This window comes from Panthera pardus, unplaced genomic scaffold (genome assembly GCF_024362965.1).
Source record: "Panthera pardus isolate Hobbes unplaced genomic scaffold, ASM2436296v1 HiC_scaffold_13, whole genome shotgun sequence".
Classification (NCBI taxonomy): Eukaryota; Metazoa; Chordata; class Mammalia; order Carnivora; family Felidae; genus Panthera; species Panthera pardus.
The window spans coordinates 188,702,833-188,720,211 of NW_026526688.1; the positions used below are offsets into that span (position 1 = coordinate 188,702,833).

General features: G+C 35.3%; 1 protein-coding gene across 9 annotated transcripts in view; it reads right to left on the bottom strand.

Annotated features, from left to right (window-relative positions):
• SLIT2 (slit guidance ligand 2) overlaps positions 1–17,379 on the bottom strand; it is a 375,202-nt gene that overhangs the window by 122,543 nt on the left and 235,280 nt on the right. For all 9 annotated transcript variants that reach the window (XM_053901653.1, XM_019453603.2, XM_053901651.1 and 6 more), the window contains 3 exons: positions 13,448–13,519; positions 10,722–10,885; positions 8,433–8,571 (listed from right to left, as the gene is read on the bottom strand). In XM_053901653.1, coding sequence (XP_053757628.1) covers positions 8,433–8,571; positions 10,722–10,885; positions 13,448–13,519 — 375 coding nt within the window. The remainder of the gene's footprint in view (positions 1–8,432; positions 8,572–10,721; positions 10,886–13,447; positions 13,520–17,379) is intronic.

Consider the following 17,379-nt stretch of genomic DNA (forward strand, 5'->3'; position numbering starts at 1 on the left):
TCCCATAAAATACATTGTCAGAAAGGATTCACACTATTTTGTTTTTCTAATTGTAACTATGTTAGCATATAATCAGAGCTGAATTACTGGTTTATGTATATACTTTGATGACGGCTTTCTTTTGATCTTAAGATTGTTTACTTAGTGACATTTCTAGACAAAATTATATTACTTGATAGAAGAAAAGCTAGTTTCTGCCTGAGATTTGGGGGCTACATAGCACATTTCTGCTGTTGGAAGAAATTCAGAACCAAATACATAAATGCAGCTAATTCTCCACATCAAAGTAGGTACATAGAATGATAGCTCCATATTTGAAATCTGGTTTGGCTAAAAACGTATGACATTATTTTCTACATTACAAAAGAATTGAAAGGTTTCTGCTAACCTTCAGAAACATATAGCTTCCTACATTGTGTTTCAGTAGGTCCGAAACAAGTGTATTTTTCTTTTATCAAAAAAAAAAGGCTGGATACAAGAGGATTTTGTTAAAGTACTAGGTCATAATTATTTCTACTAGACATAGAATATGAGAGTGTTATTCATTAGCATGCAAAGCACAAAATTATAAGAATATAAACTGCAAAGCCAGAAGTCTGGCATATGCTATATGCTAGCTTAATTCTGTGAGTGGATCTGAGGTAAGAAAAATATCTGGAATGTGTAAAACTTCAAAATGCTAACAAAGTTCTCCAGTTGTTATCAAATGCTCTAGTAAAACTATCAATAAACTTTCATTTTTATACTACTTTCTTAACTTTGCCTATTTTCTCTTGTGCTTCATAACTCTTAAGTTGGATGTATCTCTAAATTTTTTTAATACTTTCATAATGACACAATTAAATACTTTCACAGTGAAAACTCACTTTGAAATTATCAGCCTACTTTTTATTTAGCAAGGCAAACTCAGATTATGGACTATTTCTTTCACACCAAATTATATTAAAATGGCATAATTTGCTTTATTTAGACATTTTATCTATGTTGTCTAAAAAGTAGAGTCAAGGTCATTTATATGTGTTATAAAAATTAGTCGAACGGCATGCTGCATTTACTTTTTTATTTTCAAAATTTTAGCATATGAGAAGAAAATCAACCAATAACACAATAACAGCACTAGCTGTGTTATTAGCTGAGACATCACTGAGTCCATGGTAAATAAAACGTCACACCTAATTTCATGAACACCTATAACTCTCTTAAGAAGCTAGTGTAGAATGGGTGATTTAAAAACAGGTTAGTCAAATGGAACTTTGGCATCCCTACAGAAAGTCAGATGACTTTGACATACAGTATGTGGATTCAGTTTGGCAAGTATTAGTTATTAGAATTAAGGATTCAAAAATTTGAAAGGGGCAAAGGCAGGAACAGCCTGCAAAAAGGGCTTAAATGTACATGGGAAGAATGTTTGTCTAAACGGAAATGGAAGAAAACATGCATTTTAAAAGTTGTATTCATGGGGTGTCTGGGTGGTTCAGTGGGTTACGTGACCGACTCTTGATTGCAGCTCAGGTCATGACCTCACAGCTAGTGAATTCAAGCTCTGTGTCGGGCTCTGTGCTGATGGCACGGAGCCTGCTTGGGATTCTCTCTTTCCCTCTCTCCCTGCCCTTCCCCCAGTACACTCACTCTCTCTCAAAATAAATAGATAAACTTAAAAATTAAGTTATATTCAATATCATAAAAGATTGTAATAAGATACAGCATTTAAGAGCCCCTTCTTTTTTTCACTTTATAATCATGCATGAAGTGACGCAGAGGAAACAAAAAGAGCAAAGTACTCTGAGCCCTCACATCTAACCTCCATCATTGTGAGTCTCTTTGAAGGAACCTTCTTTATTGCTGGCAGAGTAAAAGCAGACCCATAGTTTACACAAAGATGAGTTTCCTTTCCATTTCACCTATTTGAATAGTGTGTCGGAAAAAAAATGCATTATAGCTTCTGAGAATTTCCAATCCATCTTAGAAAACATTGAGACAACCTCAGAAGACCTGAGAACTCTCCTACCTTCTTTTCCTTTTCCATAATTTGAGCTTCTCCCTGACCTCCTTCTCTGAAACAAATGAAGGAAAGAATTGTATGGTTCTCAGCTTCGGAGTCTTAAACAACCAAGAGTGAAGGCAGTCAGACAAAGGTAAACAAGACCTACTAAATTGCTACAATCTATGTTCTTACTAACTATTCTCCATGATTTATGGTACTTCTGCATAATGGTTTGAACAGGTGATATGCCACAGAAAATCTATAACTAGATTGAAGTGAACTAAATGTCTACTTTATAGCAATCCATCATACCATACTCAAAATTTTATACTCAAACGTGATGTAAGAAATTAATTCTGAGGATTTGATATATAGAGAATCAATTTGCTATTAATAATTTTGTTGCCATGGGCCAGATCACGTAAGACTTGCCTTAGGCCTTCTATCTGTATGAAAAGAAGGTTTTAAACAGCAGAGTTCAAAGCAGCAAAATGCTGGGAAGATTTCAGCTGGGGTAAGATCTTCTTTCTTTCTTTTTTTTTTAAATAATATTTTTAATTTATTTTGAGAGAGAGAGAGACAATGAGAGAGAGAGTACAAGTGGGGGAGGGACAGAGACAGAAGGAGACAGAGACTCTGCAGTAGGCTTTAGGCTCTGAGCCTTCAGCACAGAGCTGGACACGGGGCTCAAACCCACGACCCACGAGATCATGACCTGAGCTAAAGTTGGCCGCTTAACCAACTGAACCGCCCAGGTGCCCCGAGAGCTTCTTTCTTTTATATTTACTTTACCTTCTACTACTCCACATTCTATTTTTCCCTCTCTGTCTTCATTAGTCCATATTCCCTTGTCACATTTTCTGTTCATCATGAAGAATGGAGGTTTGGAGGCGCTCCAGAATGTGTGCACTGGACCCCTTCTATTTGCCCCCAACACTGTTCTTTACTCCATCCCACTATGCTAAGTGCTGGCACAGAAATGGTAAGGAAAACAGACATAGTCCTGCCCTTTTTAAGCTTACAGTCTATTAAGGATAATTTGATATTAATCAAAATACCAACTTCAACTGCTATAAGTTCTATGCAGATAAATCCAGGGACATGTGAGAATATTTGACAGAGAATAGGAGAGATGATACACACTATAATAGTGTATATAATAGTTGTAGTAGAAAGTAATATGAAATAGCTCTTGTTTTGCACACATTCCTATACCTTTATGCCTGCCTTTATGCTCCATTTATGTTCTCTTCATATGTAAGTTTCTCAAAGCTTCTCTTGCCCTGTTTTTCTGAGTATCGGCTAGCCTTTCCTTCTGATTTTCTCAATTCTCTCTTCTACGGTCGCCCAACAAGCCCACGCCATGTTTATCTTTCTTTGGAGCTGGATCAATGAAAGAACATGAGCTCCAGAATCAAGTTAAGTCTCAGACTGAGGCCAGCATAGCTGCTTCACAACTGAAAACACTTTTAAACACAATCTCTTAACATTGTGGGCCTTATTCACAAAACAAAACAAACAGCAAAGTGAAGTTGTCAGTTTTGAAGGATTTGAGGTAAATGTCTATAAGGTTCATTACCGGAAAAATATGGCCTTGGAGAAAGATGTCTAAGACTTAACTATAGAGTGATTGAATTAATGTATCTAAAGAAGGAGGCTACTAGTAGATACTGAATGGGTCGGCCTAGAACAGAGAAAAAAAAGGAGCTCCCAGACACATGTAGAGAGTGGAGTCCAAGCCAGTATGGGGAATAGAGAAATTTAACAAATGAATTTTAAGTATTTATAGCCCCATTTTAGCTCTTGCCATTAGATATCCTATTCATTAACTTTTATTTACTGTATACTTAAAAGCACCATTTTTTTTCTACAGGGAAAGAACGGGCTCCTTCTTCAGGTTTTATTTTTAATCTTGTTCAATATAGCTTATTTTAGAGATAATTGCACTGTAAATGCTTAAATTATCCATTTATTCTGTAAGTATTTATTTGCTATTTATCAAGTGCCTATTATATGCCACATTCTAGATTTGTACCTGGGTATTCAGTGGTGATCAGAACAGAACTAGTTCCTGCCTCTGACTTCATAGTTTCTACTTCAGTAGGGTAGACAGGTTTAAATAAACACGCAAATATACATATATAAACAAAATATAATAACTATACACACATTATCTCTATATCTATATTCTATCTATCTATCTATCTATCTATCTATCTATCTATCTAATCTATCAATGTATATGCAGAATAAGATTCCCAACAAATGAGATGACAGATCCTGGACCATCTAAAATCATCAGGATGATGAGGCTTCTTGGAGAAATCCACCAACATTCATCTAGCATATGTTCCTGCATTAGTTTTCCTATTTTAAGATTCCATAAACACCCCTATCAAAAGTCAATGAGAAAAATCACATGATATAATGTGCGTGCAGCATCCAACACTGTTAGATAGATGTTGGTCTCTTTCCACTCCTCCTCCTACAAATTATTCCAATTCTAACTTTAAAAGAATGTTTCCCATCTCTCTTAACAAATAATTGCCTGAGCAAATACCAGAAGAGTGAAATTATAGTTGTAAGCACAATGCAGAAGAAAGAATAGTTGAGTCAAGTTTTTCTACCTAGAATAACAGGCAGTAGATCATTCCTTGATGTAGCAGTTACATACTTTCTTTTTGTTAGAATTCTATGACGAGACAGGTGCAGGAATAAAGACATAGCACACACAGAAGGAAATCAACTCAACAGCATTGAATGAAATGCCTGACAACTTGCAGTAAAGAAATTCTACTTATAATTTATGGCAAAATCCAGATTAAAAATTATTTGAAAAATATGAAGGGAAGTTATAATTTTCAGTTCATCTTGAATTAAAAACTTGGAATCTATAAAAACAAAAAAAAAAGATGTACAGCTTTACTTCCACATTTTATGAATCATACTGATGTTCTTTATACTAATAAAAATAAAAGAGTAATACAAGAAATGAGTTACTAAGCTAGTACGTTACGCCACTATAATGAATGGTAATGGGGTATTTTGTTGGAGTTGAAGATCAATATGATTTATTACCAGATGCTCTACTGATAAAGCTGATAATGTAATAATCAGAGAAGTGAAATTCACCTAGAGCTTCACATATGTTTTCATCTTTACTTATCAATTTAATTTATTGTAGCTTTATCTGATATACCATCTCCTCAATACAGGCAAACCCAATGGGACATATTATTTAGTGTAACTTTTATGTACTAAACTCCACAATAATACAAAATCTATACAGCATACAAAATAGAAGAAACACTCTGTTGTGAAAAATAAAATAGCCTACATGAGATAAACCACTTTAAATATCACACATTACTTTTGGTCTGTTATATCTACAACTCACTAGTCTTTTGTCAATCCGTGGCGGTGTTTCAGTCCTTCCTATAATCAGGACTTGATCCACTGGCTCCTGTGTGCTCCCACAGGGGAGCACTGTGCTCCCACAGAGATCTTACCACCTCACACTCTCATTTCTCTCTAAGAGCATTGTCTCTGACTTCCTAATGATTGCAGCTTTCTGCATCTTCAAATCAATCCTGGTCTGTCCTTCATAGTGACAATCGTCTTTTTTCAAAAAACCCTTTTCGCAGATAAACTAAGCTCCTTCCTCTCTTACCTATTCTGGCCCTCTGCTGCTTTTACTGAGTTCTCTTGGGTTTCTCTTTTCCTGTTCTCCTTTCTATTGGCCATTTCATGGATTTAACCATCAACTTTTATTTTGTATTATTAATTACTCCAAAATCTTTGCCTCAAGTCCTTGTCTTCCTCCAAGTTACCACAGTCTGTATTATTTTGGTACCTCTAAAAGTCCCATCGGTGCTTCAGGATTTCACAAATTTTGTTCACCGTTAATCTTTCTTCCCAACTTTTGTCCTTCCCTTTAGCCTCTTACATGCAATAATAAAACCACCAGTTCCCCATCCCTCACACTTAATTCTGGCATCATCTTTGGCTCATTTTTCTCCATTAGTCCCTCATCTCACCAAATACCCAATCCCATGAATTCTGCTCCTATATTAACTACCCTACCTGCTTTTACCCCACAGCTACACAACTCCTGCTTTTATGACATCTCCCCTCCATCAACATGATAGCCACCTACGGAGGCCTCTTGCCTGGCAATGGGGCCTTTTGCCAACTGCTGGCACACAGCTGTAAGGTTAATTCTTGGAGATTCAGATTAAAACTCCTGTTTTCAAATGCATTCCAAATAAAGACTTAGGTCCTTATACTATCTAGGCCTTCTATGAACTGGCTCCAGTCTACCTTTCCAATGTTATTTTCCTGCATTCTCTTGGGTTCCAAATGCCATACTGAGCCCCTGTTTGGTTGTATCTTGCATTTCCATCGTTAGTGCCTACGCTTATGATGTTCCGTTCATTTTGAAAGCCCTGTCCTCATTTTTGCATTTCCATTCAATACCAATTCTTCAAGGCCTATCCCGGATGTTACCTCTTATAATAAGACTTCAACGATCAAAGTATCACTTATTGAATTACTACTATATACTAAGCATATGTATTATTTCACTTCAAATGAACAACAACCCTTATGTTCAGGTGAGGAGACAGGCTTGCAGAGGATAAATAACTTGCCTACAGTCTCACAGATGGTGAATGGTAGGTTGACTTGTGCTTCTAACTAAAGCTTTCTGCCTTTAATTAACCACTGTAACTTGACCCCCACTTTACACCCTCTGCATAAATGCCTTGAACTTCATTTGTTCCCCTCTTACAACGTGTATTAATTTGTACCTCATGTCATAGCTTTCAATTTGTGTCCAATTTGCTAGTCACTTGATGGAAGATCTCTGGAAAATTCATGCTGCCTTTTATAATAATAAGTGTTTACCTAATAAATGCTGTTGCCTGGATAGATAAATATATTATTTCCCTATTTGAAAACTTACTATGTCTATTATCTAGTTCCTCTTATATTACCTCTCCTGATTAAGATAAAATCCTTCATTAATCTGTGGCTTTAAAATTATACGTAGATGTCTTTTCTAAGGCATTATTTTGCATGATGCCTCAACACGCACCTATTACTCTAATTAGGATTGACTGTACAATCTCTAAAACATAATGCTCACCACCACCTCTGTCCTTCATCCCTGACAATTCTCTTTTGTGCAATGTCACCCACCTCTTCCAAAACGATATATTACGCTTTTTTCAAGGTTCAGCTAAAAAATTCTTATAAATGTCTTCTATGAGCAAAGTAGCTTCCATTGACTAAAATTTCGATGACTATAATATTATGTGCATACATTATTTCATGTCTTTGCCAAACCTCCATAGATTCTAGCGTCTTCACAGATGATCATGTCTTACACTGCAAAGCTCTAAGAATACTTTTAAGCACATATTAGATATTTTAAATAATGTTAGTGGGTCTTGTGAATTAACGTTAGTAACATGTAAAGTAAATTAGAGCAGTTAACTGGCAAAAAATGCATAGTTTTTGAAAATAACTTAATTTTTGTGCCTACTATGTAGACTTATAAGGACTTAATCTTACTTTACCATTTCAATTCAAAACACTCAAAACTATTTATTTAAACTTTGGAACTGAACTCTAAAATAATAATATGATGAGCTGAGTGGCTATGAGGTGCTGTCTTAGTTAATGGATATTGAGGTAAAGATTTTCCCTAATGCTTTCTTCTCAAGGTGAGAAAAACAGTTCATTTGACATCTTACATGACCTTGTTTTATCCACATGACTTCTATCTGGCAAGGACAATGCACCCAGCATCTGCATACAAAATAGATATGAAATTCTTTGCCAAGACAATTTAACTTTTGGTAGAGACAGCCATTGGTTCAAATAGGTTAAAATGCTCACTAATTTAAAAATTTTATATATTTTGACTTTATAATTATATCTTTTTTATACTTTATGGTAGACCATACAATATTTCAAACAAAACAGCGACACTATTTTATAAAAGTGAGCTCTTAAAGAGGCAGTACATCATCTAGTTCTGTCGTTCCTATGATTTATTACTCCAGTTTGGTCCTTCTTTTAGAACCTGGACACGAGCAGATCTCCAGATCCAAATGGTCAGACTATGTACAACCACTCTTATTTTTTCCTAAATAGCCTACTAACACCTTCCCAATGAAAAGGGAAAGAACTATTTATCCTAAAAGTGCACTCTTTTTAATTCTACCTATGTTAAAAAAAAAAAAGAAAGAAAGAAAGAAAAATCCTAGCCTCTTCAACAAGGTAATTTCTTCAACAGAGTAAGGCTCAGTACAATTCTGCAAGGACTATCTGTCTAAGTTAGTTGATGCATATTTGCCTTCGATAAACCCAGAGTCTCTAAAGAAAGTCATGGTTTGGGTCACTGTGGAGGTGGAGAGATGAGAGGGAATTTCAGGGCACATACATTTCTGTGATGGTCTCTGGCAGATTCGTGGGGATCTCAGTGAGACCTTTCCCACGACAGTCTACGATATTGTTGCTACAGGTACAAGCAGCTGGACAGTGCAAAACACTGCAAGAAGGAGCCATAAATGACTGGTGACCTGAAAGAGAAACAAACAACAATAACAGTTTCCCTCCTGAAATTCATCATTGTGAAATTTACGAGTTCATCTCAAACAACAAAACACATTATTTAACAGAAATGTATTTCTCTAAATATCTGAGCATAAAATGGGCCTATATTTCTAAGATATATTTTAGGAAGCATGCATGCATTTATAGTTCTGGGTCAACACTCAGATGAAGCAAATGAGATTCTTAAAACTAATTATGAAAATGATAATTTTTCCCACTTGAAATAATTGTTAAGAAAGGCTAAACTCAGACCGGAAACTAGAATTTGATTCAAAACGATTCTGAGTTCCAAAAAAAGCAGCAGTTTCAGACTAACCTATATTTCATTTCTAATAAGCTTCACGAGAATTTGGTCTTTACTAAATGTATGTAGCATACTGTACTGTACTTTAAAAAAAGAAAGGAGAACAGACATAACTGTTGATTCTAAATAAGTAATCATGTACCAATAAATGTGGGGGAAATTAGATCTTGCTAAGCTTCAAATCTTGGTAGGTTCAAAATCTGCATTTTCTTTGAAGTTATAATAGTTTGTAACAAGCCATTCTGTAATTGTTAAGCTAGGTAGTTCTATTTTTGGCTTCCATAGCCTGCGATTTTAGCATTAAGTAGTTACCTGTGTGTATGTATTTTTACTACTCAGTATTTGGAAACAAAACTGTTTTGAAATGAGATTTCACTGTTGGAATGATGAACGACAGAATGGCGGCCGTGCTGTACTGAATGGGAATCTGCACACACTCTGTTTACTGGAGCAGGACAAACCCTCTCTGATCTGCAGGGAGAGGGCCTGAGCGATCAGAATGCCGGGAAGGGGCTGCAGGCCAGTCACTAACCCAAGCCCTCTTAACAAGCTCTCAAACGTCACAAAAATAGTCTCAGTCTAAAAAAGAAACATGAACTTGCCTTCTTCCTCATCTAGAAAACAGGAAGGGAAAAGTGAAGAGAGAAAAAAAGTGGTTAGTAACAGTTTGTTAGTCATTTCATTATTTAATTTTCTTAAAAAGCAATCAGACCTAAGGAGAACATTCCATGACATTATAAGAAAATTTTGTTTGGGTTATAAAAAGTGTGGAGACGTACACAACAGGGTCTAAAAGAGAACGATAAATGAGAATTCTGTACTCATATGTCTTCAATCCTCTAAGGAACTATTTGTGATGTGTTATATATATTTAAACATTTTGTGTGACTGTATCTTGAACAGACACTTCTGAAGCAGAACGATATACATATATATATATATATATATATATATATATACACATACATATATACACACACACACATGCATATATAATAAATTATGCTAATATGGATCAGGTAATAGTAACATAATATTTTATAAATAAGTATAAACATAAATATAAATATATATGAATTGGCAATCAGAATGCCTAAGCTTGAGATCCATGGATTCAACTATATGACCTTGGACAAGGCTACTTAGCATCTTTTTCCTCTCAACAGTTTAATCTCTAATATAGATATAATATTATATCTCACTACAGTTGTTCTAAGGCAGGTGAAATGAGCTAAGTATATGTGAAATACTTAGGCTGGTGATCAAACATATAGAAAGAACTAAGTAAATGTTACTTGATATTTTACATAGGTCACGCCTAATTTTCGTTTTCAGATTTTCATCACTAAAGCTACTCATTTATCTCTTTCCTGTAGAGGTGAACCACTAGTATGCACGGAAAGTGCTTTGTCACTCTGCAACTAGATTTGAGATACTTTCCTGAATTTTCCAGCAAGATGAATCATATTTCCATTTGTTAACATAAAAGTAGATCTAAATTATTACATGACAGCAAAATAAGTAGCAAACAGAATTTAAATCTAGGAATCTCCTATATTTCCCCAGAAGTGAAAATTGAAAAACCTTTCATCATACATTAAGTACGAGTAATCTGTAATGGCCAATCACGCACAAATGCCTTAGAACATATTATCAATATCACTGAAACCGAGGATTTCCATGGAGTGATTAGTGCACAATTGCACATGTTAGTGAGCAAAACACTGAAACTTTTAAAGCATGCGTTCTCCACTGCTCTCTTACATAGAAGCAAAAAATAATATGACAACATAAAGGTTCTTTCTCTCTTACCACTGCAGACAAATTCTCGTTTTTGAACCTCAGCTACATTATGGCCCCTCAGGTGGGATGGACCCATACACTGAGTGTAGAGACCAACCCGGGGCCTTTGTCGCAACCAGTCAGAGAGCCAGGCGAGGTGACAGTCACAATATAGGTTGTTCGAATGGAGGCGACTACATAAGAAGAAGGGACGTTTAAGGCAAGAAAACAAAATAGTTATTCCAAGAATTAAAAAATGTATTAATAATAATATGTAACTTTATTTCTTAACATGTAAGTAGATAAAGCTTACTAAGTCCCAACCTAATTATTTTTCTAAAAATGATGAGAATCAACTTACTCTTCATTTACTGCCAAGTTAAGCAAATATACAGAAGCTTGAACACGACCATAAAAATAGTTTTCCTATGTTCACTCAAAACGGTAAAAAGAAATAGGTATGTCCAAGGCAAATTGCTCTGCAGTCCACATACTGGTGGCCAATTGGGGTGGGGTGGGGGCGGGGCCATATAAATAAAAGTTGTGGCTCCCAGTATGAATTATCAGTTAGTCCTGCTGTTGTTAGTTTCTGTAAAAACTGCTTGCAAAATCTTTTTAGCAGGTCACTTTTGTTTTTTGCTGAACAAGATAGAATAATAATTCAATATAAAACACTTCTTTCATGTCCCTATTCTGATTTCCTTCTTTTTGTTTAATAGCAGAAAAAGGGATTAGCTGCTTTGGGCTCTTGGGACCCTATCCTCAAAGAGCAGGAACTGAAATGAAAAGACATAAATGGCTAGGAGTGAAGGAATTAAGTGAGCCCCCTCTCTATGTTGGCAGGGATCCACACCAGAGCATGGATCCATTCCAAGTGGCAAATAGCACTTTTCCATTAATAAAATATCAGACAAATGTATCCACTAAATTAGGTAAATGACTTCAAATTGGCTTTTATGTTTTCTCAAACTAAAGAAAAGGACATCCAAAACTATAAATCAAAGCATCATTTCCAGAATCATCTATGACACAGTAATACCATTTTAGTCCTTTTTAGCTGATGTGCTCAATTCTAACCCAATAACAGTAATGGATATTAAAACATGGAACTCAGTCCAGAAAGATAATTGGAACATAAAAGTGGAATTTTTAAGTAGCAATGATAATATAGAATAATGAAACAACCAAAGCAAGGGAATTTCAAGTTAGATGACTATTTTACATTCTCCTTGAGCCTATAGATATGGAACAAACTGTCTTGCATCAAAACTTAGACGGCATGCCACCAAACAAAATGCCACATTGCTACATTTTGGGAAAGCTGGGTGACCTCCGGTTCAGTTTGTTGGGAAGTCAGAGTGGCATCCTTTGGAAACCGCTTAGCACACTCCATCCACCTCGCTGTTCTCTAAATATTTTCATCTAAACCAAGAACGTTACAATAATCCAATTAGGTGTGTACAAATTTGAAATGAGAGAACATAAAACTTTAAAAACCTGATTAGCAAGACAAACGCTAATGGATTTCTGTAGGAAAATAAGGCATACTATCAAAAACGTGGATGATGGATATTTCTACAGTCTTGGTGGCTTTATTTTCTCAAGGATTAAGAGCTTGTTCAGTTTGTTTTTAAAAATCAGCTAAAGGTAATGAGGAGCTAATTTCATCAAATATAGTCTGAGTGAACTATATTTGGTATTAATTTGGTCAAATTAGGCTCAACCGAAGAGTACCAAGGAAATAAAATTTATGTTATATCTGCATACTTTGAGAATTTCTTTATTTTGTTAAATCATATTCCAAGGAAATGATCATGTTGTGTTGTATCATGCACAGAGCTACATTTTAGTGAGAGAGGGAAAAAAAAAAAAGGACTTTACGATTGGTATTACCTAATTCATTAAAAAGCTGGCAATTCAAATCATTTTTCATTAAAGAGAAAAAAATAAAAGCTATATGTTTCCAGTTATAACCTACTGTAAAATGAAAACTATTTTGAAAACCCAATCAAAATTTATGTTCCCTACTTAAAAACACATATTATTCCAGAACTCCAAAGCTTTGGTTATGTTTCCCACCATTTCCCACATGTGGTATATAATGTATTTTTAAGGTCAAGGTGATTCTTAAACCCCATTCAAATGAGATTTATCTCTGAAAATGCTTTAACTAAATATCCCCATGCTGAGCTTTAAAGATTATTTTTTCTCCAAGAGAAAAAAAAATAGTTGTAGCAAATACTTTACTAGGAAACAAGTTTTTATTCACCTAAAATATTTTAATGTCCATCTCCTGAAAAGACATTTTTAAATAAAAATGCTGACACAACCTTAATTATAGAAGCACTGGAGGGTTATGCTGTAATTTTACATTACAAAGGGTGTTGGAGAGCCAGTTTAGCTTTATTAGGTCGGCTTGCTGTACAGTAATAAAATCATAAAGATTTACCATTTATCATCTCTGACAGCCAATCAAGGAGTCTTACATTTCTTAATGAAATGTGACCTCCACAATAGCTCAAAGTAAACGTCCCCCCTCCAACTTTCTATAATGCATATCATTTAAAGGAAAGCTTTCATGTTTTCAGAATAATAGTTCATTTATTCAAATACCATATCTAGTACTTTTTAAAAAGTGGTGTTTTCCTGGTCTACCCCATAATGAACTTGTGGTACTGTTTTCTGTTTACTAAAAATGGTACTTAAGGGGAACCCTGAATTGACGACATTGACATATATACATTGCGGCTACTTACAAAGTCCTAAGTTTAGGCATATGGTTGAAACTTGCCACAGAAAGTCTAGTAATGTTGTTGTTGTTGAGAGTGCTGTAGAATAAAACAAAAAAAGTTAGAAATTTTAGGTAATTAAAATTTACTGATCATTCTATATAATAATACAGAGAATGCTTCTTGCAACTATGTTTATGCAGGACAACTATCTGGTAGAGAAGGCATAAAGAATGCCTCATGTTATAAACAAGAGGATAAATAAATGCCATACTTTAACACTTTACTATGCATTCAGCTTTATTAAATATTTATTACAGATTTATGTCTTTAGCCATAATATCTTTGACTATTCACATATTGCTTTATGCACCATGGGTATGCATGTGTGTGTATTTATGACCCTGGTTAAGGAATAACACGAGGCAGTCAACAATTAGTAAAATTGGGCAGTTACGCTTCCTTAGAGGGGCACTATGTATAATTAGTGTCATGAGTAAATGAACATATTTGAAATTTCCAAATTAAATTTCATAGCAATAGCACAGAATTGGTTTTGTCAGATCCCAGAACACAGTCCTGCTAATTATTCTCTGTTGTGGACATCAGCCGTTGTTGAAATCTGAGTAGTAAGAACGATATCTACATTTGGTACTTGCATTGGGTAGGGATAAAGTGACAGGCTGGGGCAGTTTATTAAAAGCTTAATACATTCTAATACTTCTTTACTTAAAATTTTTTAATGTTTATTTTTGAGAGACAGAGACAGCACGAGTAGGAGAGGGGCAGACAGAGAGGGAGACACAGAATCCGAAGCAGGCTCCAGGCTCTGAGCTGTCAGCACAGAGCCCAATGCAGGGCTCAAACTCACGAACTGTGAGATAACGACCTGAGCCAAAGTCAGACGCTTAACCGACTGAGCCACCCAGGCACCCTGTACATTCTAATACTTCTAAGTCTAGGCACATATCCTGTCCCTTGGAAACTTCCATGCAGTACAGATCACGCAGATTCTGGATGCTGGAGTCAGGAAGATGGGCGGCCAAGGGAGAGATGGTGAAAATAAGCATAACTCTTGCTTGGTTCAAATTGTTACTACTTTTCCCCTAACACAGGCATTGTTGTATTATTATGGCTTTTCTACTACTACTACAACTGCTACCCATTCATTCATCTAATATTTCCTAGCTGGCTCTTCATTTTATGGCAACATGGAACAGCATAAAATAAATCAGGCATAAAACCTGTCCTAAAATAGCATATTGTCCAAGTGGGAAGATGAAGTACAAATTATAAAACCTTATAATTAATAACATGAAGAAGAGATTGTTTTTCTCCCTTTGGGGAAGTCTGGTTATGACAAGAAAGTGAGAAGGAGGCTATCCCAGGGCTGTGTTTGTGCAATGCGAATACGGACAATGATTCTAGTATGGAGAAGACACCATGATGTGGTGAGCAAAGCGGGCAAGTTCCTGAGGGAGGCAGGATGACAGGATCAATGGCCCACAGATGCAATTTGACAATGGAGAAAGGTTTGATCTAGACTATGCAAATTCTCTTGCCAATGGAGGCTGGGCAGGGAAGTAAATGAGAGAAGCAGGATGCGTGTTAAGAAACGCAACAGGGACGAGAGATGGAGTGAGGCAGGCAGAGGGCTGGGGCCACTGGAGACCCTGGTAAGCGAGCGATGACACTCTCTCTCATAGCAGCTAGTCCTCAGCTCCGATGGACCACTGCTCCGTGCTAATGGAAGGCTGCCAACCGATCTGATGTTCTCAGGAGACGCTGGAAACAGAAAATTTCAGATCTGTCCTCCTAATTTTTAAATACTGGCAACTAATTCGGACATTTCAAAGAGTCTGTGGGCTACATCTGTTTGGACGAAAGCAGGATACATTTATGAGGCCACTTTTGGCCAGCTGGAGGCTGCAGTTGTGAATGGTATGATTTGGGGTGTTCAGGGGTTCAGGGATTCACTTGAACTTCTCAGTAAAGTAGGGCACAGAGGCTACCGATCTAGAAGACACACTTTCTTTTCTTACCCAGTTTTGCAATGTATTGAATGATATAAAAACTAATGCAACTGATTGAAGTAAGTTGCACAGGCGAAAAAAAAATCCCACTTTATGAAGGACCTATAAAGCACTGAATTGGTTGGTTCACGTTATCTAAAAGCCTGTAGCATTTTTCTGTACTCAAGTGAAATGAGATTTTTTTTTTCAAACGCCATTAAAATATATCCTGATGTTTGAACTAAAAGGTTTCACTTCTCAAAGGGATTTACTTTCAAATGACCCCTTTTCCCACCCTCAAAATTTATGCTGACTTTATATGGCTAAAATCTTCAGAGTACATAACATACTGAAATGTGACTTTAGGGATAACATTTTTTAAAGTAATTCATCACATGCAGTAGGCATGCATTAATTTTGAACTCTAATTTCTTATGATTCCACACCAAAGAGTGTTTTCATTGAATGCTGAAGCTGGTGGCTATCAGTCTGGAGTCTTTTCTCAAAATGTCACTTCGCAAAATGCAGCTGAAGAAATAGATTATCTTAGTGTTTTTATTCAGTATTGATGTGGCAAAGTGATATTGACATTGATACCTGATAGTGGAACGATATGTGGAACCAATGAAATTAAATTATTTTAAAATTAATAATAAATATTTGCTAATTACATCTGATGACATGTATGTTATGGTCGTGACTAATTCCTACTCTGAAACAATGCAAATGTATCTATTGTACTTCTTTATTTAACACTTTCTTCTGAACGAAACTACATTTCTATGTTCAACCTCAAGATTTTCTTTTTGCAGCAAGAATATATTCTTCTACAAAAGTACATTTTGATGTACAAATACGAAATTTTAGTTTTGGTAATCATATAGTTACTCTCAGACTTAGATCTTGATTTATTCTTTCTTATTCCCTTAGTGCTCAGCGTAGGATTTGGCAGAGTCTGATATTTAATGGATATGAATCACTATGTCTCGATTCAATTAAATGATGCCTATTTTATGGAAAAGAAATAAAACAAACAATACAAAACTAGATGTTGTCCAAAGAAACAGAAAACATTGATCTAGATTTAGTTTCCAATGTTATTTTTGAGATGGTATCTTCACATTAAAAACAGAGACATTTCTGAATCATACCAATCAGAATTCCAAAATTTGCCAGGTTGCCATGAACATACAAGTGATAGACTGACTCCGCTTGCTTTCATTTACCTGGACTTTTCCTTCTCAAACTTTATTCACTCTCTTTACCCTAATTTATATCTTAATTTAACAAATTTTTGTCAATGGTCCAGTATGATTACTTCCATTCCCTTGTTTTGCCTCAGTATAATCATACATTGAGAAATGGCTCATGGAATTAAAAGTTTTAAAAAGATCTAAAACATTGGGAGTCTGAAATTTAAGGTGATTTGCAAATTAATTAATTCTTCATTATCTCCACATAATAAGAAGATATATTGTAAAGGGTCATAGACGCTAAAAATAAGAAAAACAGACAAGTTTCTTTCTGGAAATGTTTCTAATAGAAGAACTTTTCATTTACACGACAAGAGATTTGGGCTTGATAAATCCCAGTCTTTGGTATTTCATCCAATTACCCTTAAATTTTTCAAAGAATAATTTCTCCAAAGATTCTATGAATTACGAAGATTTAAAAATGAACACATATTAAAAGAATGTCTGCTTGACTTTGTCAAATTTGAATGTAAAATATTTAAATTGTTTTGAAAGAATTCACACTTTCTTGTATCATGTACTAATGTTAATTTTTTCGTTTTTTTAGCAAACACACTCTGACCATTATAGATCTCTTTGAAACCTATATATTAAGGACCCCAAAAGAGTTCCTAACACTTTGGATTTTGATTTTTACTCCATGAACCATAGAACATTTTTTACTCTTTGTTGTGTTTCAAGACAGAGGGTCTTG